Genomic DNA, 13,566 nt, shown 5'->3' with positions numbered 1-13,566 from the left:
ATTTCATATTCTAATAAGTGCAAACTAACAGAGAGCTTCCATATGTTAGAAAACCTAGCAACATAATATTTAAAAACCCTATGCATAAATATTCCCCTGAATATCAACATATCTTGTGTTCAGTAATATGGTACTTGTACATCTCAGAGTAATACTTTGCATGTATAGCATCAATGACCAATTTTGATAAGATTGTAATTTTCTCCACAGATGTCATGGCAGCCTCAGTATCGAACCTCCAAGTACCGCCATGTCTTCGGCAAACCTGCAAACAAGGAGAACTGCTATGACAATGTGCCTATTACAAGAAGCGTACATGACAACCATTTCTGTGCCATAAACCCAAACTTTATTGCTGTAGTGACAGAATGTGCAGGTGGAGGAGCCTTCATGGTCATACCCATACAACAGGTATGAAGTACCATGTTTAAGCAGTTTTTGGCTGCAACCATGCAACATGCTTTTTTTGGCCATTTGACAGATGTTTTTTTGGATGGCTGGGAAAGGTGTGGTGCTGGTGCATTTTTTTGTTTGTTTTTTAAGAAAGCATCATATCTTAGAAAAAGATCTATAATACAGGATCAAGAATTTAAGTATATTGATATTATACAATATAAGAAATTGACCTCTCAAAGAAGTCCAGCAGATTATAAAATCCGTCAGCCAACAGGGACAAAAGGGAAATTGATTACAAGTACTAACTTACCTCTCCCGGTGCCTGGGACCAATCGCAGGACCCCTGCTGGAAAGTTGTGATGACGTCACGACTGGAGGGAAAAGGCCTGTCCCGGCTGATGGACTGATCACTCAGCCAATCAGTGGAGCAGCGTCCTGTAGTCCATCAGCTGGGCCGTAACGTGTCAGCCCGGGGTCTATCGTCCGGTCCTGCTGCTCACCAAGGGCACCGGGAGAGATAAGTTAGTACTTGTAATCAATTTCCCCCTTGCCCTTGCCTGCTTCCAGCTTTTATAATCTGCCAGACTTCTTTAATTTGTTAAGGCCGGTTTCACACATGTATTACATGTGCATTCATCCAGGCTTAAACACAGGTCTGATAACCCGAACAAACAGTCGTAAGTTCGAGCGCTCAGAAATGCAGTGAGGCTGCATGGTACAGATTGCTAGGGTACATATCTTTAAGGGTTAGTGACATAATTTTTCATATGTTGCTGCCCATGCAGAGACTAACAATTCCTTCTATACCTGTTATTATTTATTCAGTCTCCTTCCCCCCAGTTCTGAGCTGCTGTTTTCTGAGACTGATGTAAAAAAGTACCTTGTCTGTTTTATCTGAAACTTTGTAGCAACTTTGTAATGCTGGGAGGGTTAATTACATTGAGTTTATCGGCAACTTGACCTTAGATTAACCCTCACAGCATTATAAATAAGCTACAAAGTAACAGATGCAACCTGCCAGGGGCTTGTTTATATGAGGCATTTTGGAAGGGAGGGAGAGGAGGGAAAAATGGAAAGAAAAGCTCACGCACAGATTTTTGTGTCTTTAGCAGAAAGCAGCATCTCAGGACTTGGGGAAGGTGACTGAATAGATAATAACTATGCAAGGAATTGTTAGTTTCATCATGGGCAACATATGTCAAGTTATGTTTGAGCAGAATACCCCTTTAATGTTTCCATGGGGAGAAATAGGGTTCTTGGGATCCCTGCAACAGTTAGAAAAACTTGAACTTGTTTTGTATTTACGGTTCAGGGAAGAAAAAGAGCGCTGCACCTCACACCTATGGCTGACACTAGTGCCTCTCGGCTGCATAAAAAACATCAGAATTTTGTGTATGAATTGATCAAGCCACACTGCCCCATGTACCGCGTGCAGGTATCTGATACACATGGGTCCCTACACTAAGTCCACACTGTGTCGGTTAGTGGCCACCACCCCCGCATTTTTGGGTCTGGTCCTGTGATATGGGTGTCGCAGGGCCGTTCCATGGCCTCCCTTCCCTGACTGTGCACGCCTGCGGGGGTGGTGGTCACTGACCGGCACAGTGTGGACTTAGTGTAGGGACCCATGTGTATCAGATACCTGCACGCGGTACATGGGGCAGTGTGGCTTGATCAATTCATACACAAAATTCTGATGTTTTTTTATGCAGCCGAGAGGCACTAGTGTCAGCCATAGGTGTGAGGTGCAGCGCTCTTTTCTCTCCTGTATTGCATTTTGATTTGTATTTACCTGACGTTTTTACTTTGTTTTCCAAAATGATAGCATAACTTTATTGTATGTTTGCATATGTTGGAATTTCATTGCAGTAACACAATGAAGGATGGCTGGACAGCTAATAAATGATGCAGTAACGCAATAAAAATGTATCTGTGAACACAGCCTAAGGGTTGCCTTTACACAGACAGATTTATCTGACAGATTTTTGAAGCCAAAGCCAGGAGTGAATTTGAAAAGAAAAGAAATCTCAATCTTTCCTTTATGGCCTGTTCTCTGTGTATAGTCTATTTGTGATTTGGGCTTCAAAAATCTATCAGGTAAATCTTTGTGTAAAGGCATCCTTAACAAAAAGTCTTGTGTCAATGAAAACACTGGTTTTCGAAGTGTGTATAGCTTTTCCTTAGCTCCAGCTGTGTGCACATCAGAATGGTGCAGTATATAAAAACAGAAATTAGAGGATCTGATAAGAAGGTTTTTAGCAATTATACACATTTGTCTTATTAAAACAGCCTCTGGATATGCTCTGGATCTATGTTTTTTAACAAAGTTATAATCACAGAACTTGTATTCCTTGAGTTTATTTAGTGTAAAATATTTCTGTAATAAATGTCTACAGAGCTCATAGAATTAAAACTGTGATTATGATAATAAGGAGCATTAACTTAGATTACTTTATCAGACTGTTTGTGATTAAATTTATGTGACTTGTCAGGCATAATAATGAACATCATTTTATTGAGTCAGCTTGTTAATTATTGTTGCAAAAGGGGTTTGTGATACATACATTAATTAGCTTGAACATTAAAGGTCCCCATATACTTTATACATTTGTCAACCATACCATACCTACCGCTAATGGCGGGTTCAGCCATCATTATAAGGTATATGGGGCTCCTTCAACCATCCACCTGGACAGAGCTGACTGGCTGCGGCTTACTCCTCCTCATAGAGACCACAGGAATGCTCATCTGTGTATGGGGAGGACAGGGGCCAGATTGGAGAGCTAACTGACCGCCAAACAGTTGGCCAACAGTTATTGAAGGTGCATGGCCACCTTAATACTTAGTAAATAAGAGAACCTTCCTAAAATGGATCAAGGGAGAACAACAGCTGAACAAGGGTGGTGCCGTTTGTTCAATTTTGGGTGGAGGTGGAAGAAATGTACAGTACTGACTCCAGCTTCAAAATAAAAATTAACCCTTTAAGGACATGGCCCATTTTCGTTTTTACGTTTTCGTTTTTTCCTCCTTGTGTTTAAAAGGTCATAGCACTTGCATTTTTCCACCTAGAAACCCACATGACCCCTTATTTTTTGCGTCACGAATTGTACTTTGCAATTACAGGCTGAATTTTTGCATAAAGTACACTGCGAAACCAGAAAAAAATTCAAAGTGTGGTGAAATTGAAAAAAACCCCGCATTTCTTTTATTTGGGGGAAATGTGTTTTTACGCCATTCGCCCTGGGGTAAAACTGACTTGTTATGCATGTTCCTCAAGTTGTTACGATTAAAACGATATATAACATGTATAACTTATATTGTATCTGATGGCCTGTAAAAAATTCAAACCGTTGTTAACCAATATACGTTCCTTAAAATCGCTCCATTCCCAGGCTTATAGCGCTTTTATCCTTTGGTCTATGGGGCTGTGTGAGGTGTCATTTTTTGCGCCATGATGTGATCTTTCTATCGGTACCTTGATTGCGCATATACGACTTTTTGATCGCTTTTTATTACATTTTTTCTGGATTTGATGCGACCAAAAATGCGCAATTTTGCACTTTGGGATTTTTTTGCGCTGACGCCGTTTACCGTACGAGATCAGGAATGTGATTAATTAATAGTTCGGGCGATTACGCACGCGGCGATACCAAACATGTTTATTTATTTATTTATTTGTTTACTTTTATTTAAAACCTGGGAAAAGGGGGGTGATTCAGACTTTTATTAGGGGAGGGGGCTTTTTACTATTAACAACACTTTATTTTATTTTTTTACACATATACTAGAAGCCCCCCTGGGGGACTTCTAGTATATACACTGTGATCTCTCATTGAGATCTCTGCAGCATAGATATGCTGCAGAGATCCATGAGATCGGCACTTGTTTGCTTTCGGCTGCTGCAGCCGAAAACGAACGAGTGCCGAGCCGAGGACGGCGCCATCTTGGACGCGTCCCCGGCCGGCATCAGTAACGGAGATCGCTCCTCCGGGACAAGGTCCCGGAGGAGCGATCTCCCCCACTAGACACCAGGGAAACGTTGCCTCCGGTAATCGGAGGCAGCTGTCAACTTTGACAGCTGCCTCCGATTAGCTAATTAGCGGGCACGGCGATCAGACCGTGCCCGCTAATAGCAGCGGTCCCGGGCTACTCGCGGCACCCGGGATCGCGGCACTTCAAAGCGGGGCCGCCGCGCGGCCCCGCTTTGAAGTGCAAGTGCGGACATATGACGTACCGGTACGTCATATGTCCTTAAGAGGTTAAAATAAATATAATTAATCAATTAGATTATTAGTTTTCAATGTACTAAAGTAAATTGTAATACATAAGCTATTTACACAGTTCTTGTTGGAGTTGAGCTCTGAATTTTGGCTTACCTTGCCAGCAACAAGGTCATGAATGCCCAAGGCTCATTGATGTGCTTGGGGGAGTATAGGCTAGCCTATCTGGTTGAATGGCACTATAGTACAAATTGCAGAAAAAAATTAATGTTGGCTTTGAAAAAGGGATCAGAACACACAGTATTGTGTATTGAGAGGTGTAAATACTGCAACATTTGTTCAGGAATAGTTTGACTTGGGAGATGGGAAAAATATAAAAAAAAAAAATATCAGTCTAATAATGCATCTGTAGGATGTAATTGAAAAAATCAAGTCAGATCCACAATGTCTACTTTGGAACTTACATTATCTAAAGGAATACTATTAACTTCTTAATGCCATAAGACACCTCATCAGTTTGAGGAATCTATGCCTCTATGGGTCAGAGCTGTTTTGGTGGAATAAGGGGAAGTTACTGAGTATTAGGCAAGTGGCTTTAACATCATGGCTGATCAGTGTATATTTGTGCTCTACTTCAAATTGTAAAAAACTTTGCAGGAGATATATCATTGCATACCTTAAGGTGGCAGGTGGCCAGATAGCACGGTAGGACCCCATCAATACTAAGGAATGAGGCCTTTTTGTGAGAGGAAACAGGATATGTATACCTTTTGTTAGATTTATGGTGTTAATATGCGGTGTACACACTGGGAAATTCTCCTGTCAGATATGTCTAACACCACCCTAAGCCCCCTAGGACTCAATGGACAGTTTATTGTGTAAACCTAAAGGCTCCTATACATCTTATACAGCCATGAGTATAAGGTTTATGGGGGGGCCTCTTGAGTTTTCCCTGACATCATGGATTTTCACCGTCTGACCACTCTGGTTTTTAGAGAGATAAACCGCTGCCAGAGCTGTGCGGTTGCAGCCTACTCTTCCCTATAGTGAACACATAAATATTCGGCTAAACTTTCATGTGTGGGGAGGACAGGACAGATAACAGTCATTGAAGGTGTAGACACCTTTTGTCTGTTGCCTGCTAACAAGTCTTTCAGTTTTTAGGAGAGCTGTACAGACATTACTATAACCTCTAGACACTGAACACCAAACAGAATCCATATAATGTGCAATGAAAGTATTCTTTAAATATCAGGACATTTTGCAATTTAAATTAGCTTCCCCTTTCATAGATGCTTAAATAATAGAGACACTTGGCTCATACTATGTCAGTATAATTTCCTTGTGCTTGCTTATGAAGTTTGTGTTTTTGTTTGAAGTCAGGAAAGCTTGATCCTCATTTTCCTAAAATCTGTGGTCACAGAGGAAATGTGTTGGACATCAAGTGGAACCCCTTTGATGACTACGTCATTGCCTCCTGTTCTGAAGACGCTTCTGTAAGTTTATAAAAGACTGTATGTTTGTAGTGCTAACATGTACTATGTGTAATGTGGCTAAAATACAGCCTCATTTTATTTCACATTCTAAACTAAGTTCACTAAACTCTAGGTTACCATGAGAGTTACTGATGATTGAGCAAATTACTTTTTTTTCTAGAGTAAAGTTCCTACTACAGTATCATCTTATAGGGCGGGTGCTAAAAAATTTCAGTACTGGACTAAAGAATCTGCAGTCGCATCATACGGTGGGGGGAGCTCAAAAACGGCTGCATCACCGCCGTATGCAGTGACCATATGAAAGGCAGAGCAAGCGTCCGGGGTATGGAAAAAAGAGATATGGTAGAGTGGTGCTGTGCCCAGAAAAACACACCTTATTCACCCATCTGGCCTCCCTTGTATCCTATCGGTATTACTGTACCTCCTTCTCTGCCTCTCAGATCTGACTGCTGTCTGATGTTTTTTATAAATTATTATTTGGTGTGCGTTGGAAGAGGGTTAGTCTTATAGGGCGAGTATATTCCAAACTCTATATTTTACCTGGAAATGTTGTGGATCGTCCTATACAAACAGTGATCTTATACACCAGAAAATACGGTAATTTTTTTTTTCCGGTTAATCATTAAAATATTTTACTGTAAAACTGAAGTTAAGAATTAAGTTATATGTTATACGAGTATCCCCATAAAGGGTCTGCAGTTGTAACTTGCTGCACTATTATTAATACTATACTTATATACATAAAAAAAATAATATATATATATATATATATATATATATATATATATGAATGACTGCTGTTACATACCAGTCACACCCAGAGAAAGTCACTTTGCTTTCTGAAAAAATCCTAGTAGATTGAAGTCTTGTGAGCATAGTTTATATTTGCTCATGACTACAGTTTCCAGGAATAAAAATGTAAGTTAAAATTCCACTTAAGCAATGACATGACCTTCTGAAAAAGTTAGTTGTGTTATGATGTGCATAGCTTAGCTTGATCTCAGAATAACCCTTCCAGCATTACAAAGAAGCTACAAAAGGATGGGGGAGAAAGGGGTTAAGAGAAGAGGCGGAGAGAAAAGCTTACACACAGTTTTATCTGTCTTTAGCAGAAAACAGCGTCTCAGAACTGGGGGAAGGAGACTGAATAGATAATAAAAAGTATAGAATCAATTATTAGTCTCACCATGGGCAGCAATATATGAAAGTTATGTTTGAGCGGAATACCCTTTTTACTGCAAACAGGTGTAAACCATGCATAAATCTACACCTGTTCCGGAGTATATTGTGCATGTGTTTTCTGTAAGGCATTGTTTAACTTGATTTGCATTTACCTTTACAATTTAAATATTTTCCTTGTTAATGATAATATCTAATTGTCAGCGTACCAGTCACTAAAAATAACTTTTGACATGTCATTAGACATGTAAAAATTTATTGATCACCCAATCTAATGATCACCCAATCTAATGAGAAGATATAGCTGGGTAGAGAGCACAACAGCGCAGTGCACTGTCTGGTCGGCCTTACAGTCTGTGAATGTAATGTAAGTCTATGAGAAAATATTAATGAATTGAGTGGCTGGCCAGGTAGAGGATCACACTACTGTAATCTTTCCTTGGCTATATCTTGAGATCAGAGCAGGTTTCAGCAGTGAGCCCCGCTGTGATCAATAACTTTTGACATGTCTCATGACATGTCAAAAGTTAGTTTTTGTGACAGTGCCCATTTAACTGTATGCCTAAAAGAGCTTAGCATGGGATGATAAAGGAAAAAAAACTTGTACTCAATTGCTACAATATCCCCCACTAGTGCCTTTTCAACAGTGCCTTTTCTAGTTTCCAGGTGCTTCCTGGTCCATTCGCAACACACAGGAAATGCTTACTGAGCCAATCACAAACCAAAACCTTGACCCTCCCTTAGATAATGATTGGCTAAACTGGCATTTCTTGTGTGTCTAGAGAAGATCAGGAAGCTGTTGGCAGTGGGAGATCAGTAGCAGATGAGTACAGGTGTTTTCTTTGTCATCTCACCCTAAGTTCTTTTAAATCTAAAATTAAAGAAGTCAGGGCAAATGAAAAATATTCAGAATGGGCAGGAGGTGGGGGAAACATAATAAAGAACCTATACTTACCAGTCCCTGTGCCTTTGCAGTGTCCTGCTCCTGGACCACCATCAGGATGCCCCGCTCAGCCAGTCAGTGACTGGGTTGGGACAATGCAGCAGTCACTAACTGGCTGAGCGGGCTATGTTCCACCCTTTCCTGCCAGGTTTTGATGTACTAACAAAAGGAAAGAAGATGACATCCGGCGGGGTAAGGGAGTCTCATGATTTGGCACTGGGAGGGCACAGGAAACAGTAAGCAAAGGTTCTTTATTATGTTCCCCCCACCACTTTAAGACTCATAAATAACCTTTTTAATGTTTTCTTTTTCTCTGATACTGATTTATTTTCTTCCACAAACAGGTGAAAATTTGGAATATACCAAAGCCTTTTGTAACCAAGAACATACTCAATGCATGGAAAGAACTTGTGGGTCATTCAAGAAGAGTTGGTCTTATAGAATGGCATCCCACAGCTAGCAATATTATACTCAGCACTGCCTATGATTACAAGGTGAGGGATTAATAATCTGATACTTTCTGTTCTGTAGAGATCACTTCCCAGCAGTCATCTTGTTGTTATCACAGGCAGGATTGCAATGAAAGGTGACACAGATATATAGATAACTCTGAATCCATTATTCATAGTAGGTGACAGGGGCGTAACTACCACTATAGCAGCCATAGCGGCTGCTATGGGGCACGCCGCATCAGGGGGCCCCATGGCCTGTTCCTGCAATACACTGGGCCCCCTGAGCTGTCATCAATTGCCTCACCCTTATGGCCCTGCTGGTCTCCCGGGTTTTGCAAATGTCCCTTTAACTGCAAGCACTCCAGACCAGCGCTTGCAGTTATGACTACACTTGACCGTTTAGTGATCATTCGGGGGGACCCAATCAAAAGTTTGCTATGGGGCCCAGCCATTTCTAGTTACGCCCCTGGTAGGGGATGATCACAACTCCCCATTTCCACCTTTTTGTACAGTAACTTCCACAGAGATCACAGAGCATGCCTTGAACATTCTTCCATAGAAGTCAACGAGTCATCTTCAAACTGCTGTTTTCTATGGTCCATGTGGCTGCTGTAAAGCATATCTCTAAATGTTGTTAAAAGCAATTCGGGCAAGATGGCTGCACTTATAATCAGGTATATAAAATAGAATTTAAAAAAATCTATATTCAGATAATAAAAACAGATAAGCCAAAACAAATTTTTATCAACAAATCAGTTTTTTTTTTTTTTTAACATTAAACATAATAGATGTTATGTTAACTTTAAAGATACTTAGTACTATATGCAGAATAATAAATTTTGGGTATTGCAGGATGATGTGACTAAAATCACTTGATAAACTATATGAACATTGTAAACAGTTTCTCGTATCACAGGCAGTTAAACATAGCAGAACTAGGTTGTGTTACTATAGTCTAAAGTGCTGATGACACCTTAGGTATATACTATATTATAGCTGTGCCGACATTTATAAGAGGACCATTGGCATTGCTCTGACATCACAGTAGTTTCATTGTATGCAGTTTTTCTTCCTCAAAAAAGCCTACTGTGAATTAAAAGAGTCTGCCTTTACCTGATGAAACAATGCCTTATTATAGAACTGAGCTGCATAAAAAAATTGAAATATGCTTGCCTAATGGTCAAACGCACAAAAACAAAATGCTTTTTTAATGGTAATTCTATTTTATCTCCCCTACTGACTTAGGACACTCTGGTTGGCATTACTGCGAGCACTGAAGCTCTAGGGGCTATAGTAGCTGTCACTGTGAGGGCCACTTCACATGGAGCAAAAGCGACAGGATTCTGTCTGCTTTCACTTCTGTCACTGTCCGCTTAAAGAATTGACATGTCAATTCTTTGAGCGGAGGCGCGCAAGCCCTCCCATAGAGACTGTGTGAGACCGAGGCAGGTGGAATTCCACGGCAGAGAGTTCTGCCGTTTTTGCTCCGTGTGAACTGGCCCTAAGGCTATGTTCACACAACGTATATTTTCGTAAAACCACGATTTACCCAAAAATATATGTGCCATTGCTGGCTATGGGATCCCGGTCAGAGCGTATACACATAGCATACGCTCTGGCCGGGATCCCTAGCGGCGCCGCAAACAACTCACATGTCAGTTTTTTGCGGCCGCTATTCATTGAATAGCGGCCATAGAAAACCATGTGAGTGCACTCTGTGGAGCATAAGAGCGAGCGGCTCCAGCCGCTCGCTCCATAGTGTGCTGTGGGGAATTCACCCGCATCAGAACTCTGTGGCCCGAAAGATCATCCGGCCGGTACTGCAGATGATCTTTTCAGAGACCGTTCGTTCCGTGACCCAGCCGGCTCACGGAACGGACGGTCTCTTATGTTGTGTGAACATAGCCTAAATGTAGAAGTAAAAACTTCAAACAGGAGAACAGTCTGGAAAAAAACTGGTACACCATTTTACCTATTGCAATGCCAGAGGAGGTGCAACAGGGTGTTTTACCAGCAGGTCTCCTTTTTAGTTCTTGTGTGAATCTCGAAAGTAATACATGTTTAAACCAGCATAGACCAGAAAAGGTAGTGCACTATATAAAAAATATTGTAGAATTGTGTCTTATTTTAACTATTAGGTCAAAGTCTTACTGTTTCAGTATTTGCAGTTTTCTTTTGGTCCAAAAAAAAAGTACCTAACGTTATACGAAATTGCGTAAAACATAATGGTGCATTTTCTGTCACTTCGCCACTTCACAATCAGCTTCTAATTTAGCTAGATGATCATTGAAGTGGTTTTCTGTCTGATTCCAGCAGGGCATCTCTAATCAGTACTTACTGGAAAAAACAATTCCTTCAAAGCCAAATGCTCTTAATTCATAGTGACCGTTGTCAGATGAATAGGGTCCCTAAAGCATAACTGAGTGGACTAACCACTAAGATATATTTAATTTCACTTGTTGTATACATAATCATACAATTTGTTTATTTTACAGATCATGATATGGAACCTTGACAATGAAGAGCCAATAATTTACAGCCCTGTCCGGACAATAGAGTGTCATAAAGATGTCATTCTCTCTATGTCCTTCAATCTAGATGGAAGTCTTTTAGCTACGTCATGTAAAGACAGAAAAATCAGAATCATTGATCCGCTAAAAGGATGCATTATCCAGGTCTGTACGTGCAATTTGCCCACAGTGATTCTATTTCACTGATTATTATAAAGCTGCTTTTACTGTATATTTTATTAGTTTTACTTTTTGAGATGATCTCGGTAGATCAATCTTACATTATTATTTGGATCCATGCATTATACTTGTATATTTAAATTTGGAAAACCTAGTTACATTTGAATACAGTGGTAAACTTCATTTGTAAAGATGTTTTAGTTAATAAAATACTCTAATTGACAAAAAAATAAAGCACCAAGAAGTAGCATTTGGAATTGGAATTATATGTGTAATGTAATGATGATATACGTAAAGGGCCTTTTACACTGGCCGATTATTGTCCACGAGCATTGCAAGAAACCCTCTTGCGTTCGATAATGGGCCCATGTAAAAATGACAGTAATCAGCTTCGCACGGAGTAAATGATTTATTTTGCTGCATAAAGTCCTGTATCCGGCAAATTGATAAATGTAAAAAGACCACGGATCAGGTAATGTATAATGCACCACACACTTCCGGGTACTCGAGCAGGGGTGGTGGGACACGGGGAAGGGGGCAATTCACAGACATAACATACATTACAAAGTTGTATAACTTTGTAATGTGTGTTATTCTGTGAATAATTTTTTTGCGCCGCACGTTATTGCTGCGATTTAATTTACGTCAATGGGATGACGGACGTCCAATGCACACAGTGTATAAAATAACGGACGTTGTCTGTGTGGACATCAAAATAATGATCATGTAGTTTATTTTTGAATGTCTGTTGCAAACAGCAGATGTAATTGTTTTGTTGTTTTACACACAGTTTTTCTTTTTTCTCCGTCCTTTCACCGTTTTTACAAGGCGGATAGACAGCTAAATGACGTCCGTCATTTAGAGTCACAATTACGGACGTCATTTTAAACGGAGCTGAAAAAAAACGTTGTGTGAACATAGCCTTAGAGTAAAAGGATAAGTTTATTGGGGAAATCTGTTCAAGATACAATTAGGCATGGAGGTATCCATGTTCTATATGGCATCCTGCGTCATATTTTACAGCCGGCCCTGTAGGTCCTACACTCAGGTTGCTAAAGCCCTGCCATGAGAGGCAATATGTATCTGCAGAGTGTCCTGCATATATCGCTGAACTGTTGTCCCTTGCAACTGAGCAGTCTCCCTCTGGTTCCAGTTTATAGCAGTTGACGTTTTTTGTCCACAACACCAATACAAACTAAGGCAATGGTGACTATGAATAGCAGGACACATGGTGGGTGCCGTAACATCAAATTTCCTACTGCTAAATACCTAAAAATTGTCCAGGTAGAGACAATAATATTTAATGAAGGTGCCATCTGTGTATGGATGGTGGACTCCTACAGGAAGTTTTACCTACAGGGGGATCCTGTATGGGACCCTATAGGTGAGGAAAGGGGAAGTAAGATGCTGGAAAAGTGCAGAGCAAGTTGTTTGTCTGGCAGGTTTTGCATAGATGAGTTGTGGCTTGAAGATTGTCATGGAGGTCTGATGTCACCTGTATGTCACTGGATGTAAAAGCACTGTAATCTACATAGCAAGCAGAGATATATAGGTTGCACTTTTTTGCTGTTTGTCAATGTAGAGAAAAAAATTCCATGGTGGAAAAAGGTTGGTTAAACACTGGTCTGATCAGTTAACACCTGTAATTATTTTAATATCTGCTTGAGACTTTTTTCTGCATGCTGAGTTCTTCATGCACACTGCATTTCTATCTTGGTACATAATTTTTTATGTCAATGATTGTACATGCACTGTAATAAAAAAAGTAACAATTAAAGGGTGCTCTGTGACCCTGCAGAAAATTCCCATTCATCTACTCACATTCTGCAGTGTTGACTCCTAGAGGGCGTTTCCTACAATGTTGACTTATCAGAGAAAATAGAAAACAGCTTTTTTTTGCAGTGCCCAGGTCCATTATAAAAAAAAATGTACGTATTTTCCAGCAGATGACATGACTGGAGTACTGTACATGCGCTAGGACCCCCACCAGTTTCCAGAATATAAGTGCTGCAGTAGTCTAGAGGACCTGGACAGCTGTGTGTCCATTCAGAGATTATTGGAAACATTGATTCCATATTCTAAGCAAAGTTTTATAGATTTGAATAAGCTTTTTGCTTGGAATGTTGTATGTTTGTTGTATGTATTATTTATTTTTCCAATAACAGAAATGTCTTTAGTGCACTATAGCTG

The 13,566-nt window shown here is 40.2% G+C and overlaps 1 protein-coding gene across 2 annotated transcripts in view; it reads left to right on the top strand.

Moving 5' to 3' along the window:
- The window catches only part of CORO2A (coronin 2A), a 109,062-nt gene that overhangs the window by 73,709 nt on the left and 21,787 nt on the right, over positions 1-13,566 (top strand). For both annotated transcript variants that reach the window (XM_069962130.1, XM_069962132.1), the window contains exons 2-5: positions 211-411; positions 5,996-6,112; positions 8,579-8,728; positions 11,182-11,361. In XM_069962130.1, the coding sequence (XP_069818231.1) occupies positions 211-411; positions 5,996-6,112; positions 8,579-8,728; positions 11,182-11,361 (648 nt within the window). The remainder of the gene's footprint in view (positions 1-210; positions 412-5,995; positions 6,113-8,578; positions 8,729-11,181; positions 11,362-13,566) is intronic.

Source organism: Dendropsophus ebraccatus, chromosome 3 (genome assembly GCF_027789765.1).
Source record: "Dendropsophus ebraccatus isolate aDenEbr1 chromosome 3, aDenEbr1.pat, whole genome shotgun sequence".
In the NCBI taxonomy this organism is placed as follows: domain Eukaryota; kingdom Metazoa; phylum Chordata; class Amphibia; order Anura; family Hylidae; genus Dendropsophus; species Dendropsophus ebraccatus.
The sequence above is the reverse complement of the archived record's forward strand: the minus strand, read 5'-3'. Positions and strand labels throughout refer to the sequence as shown.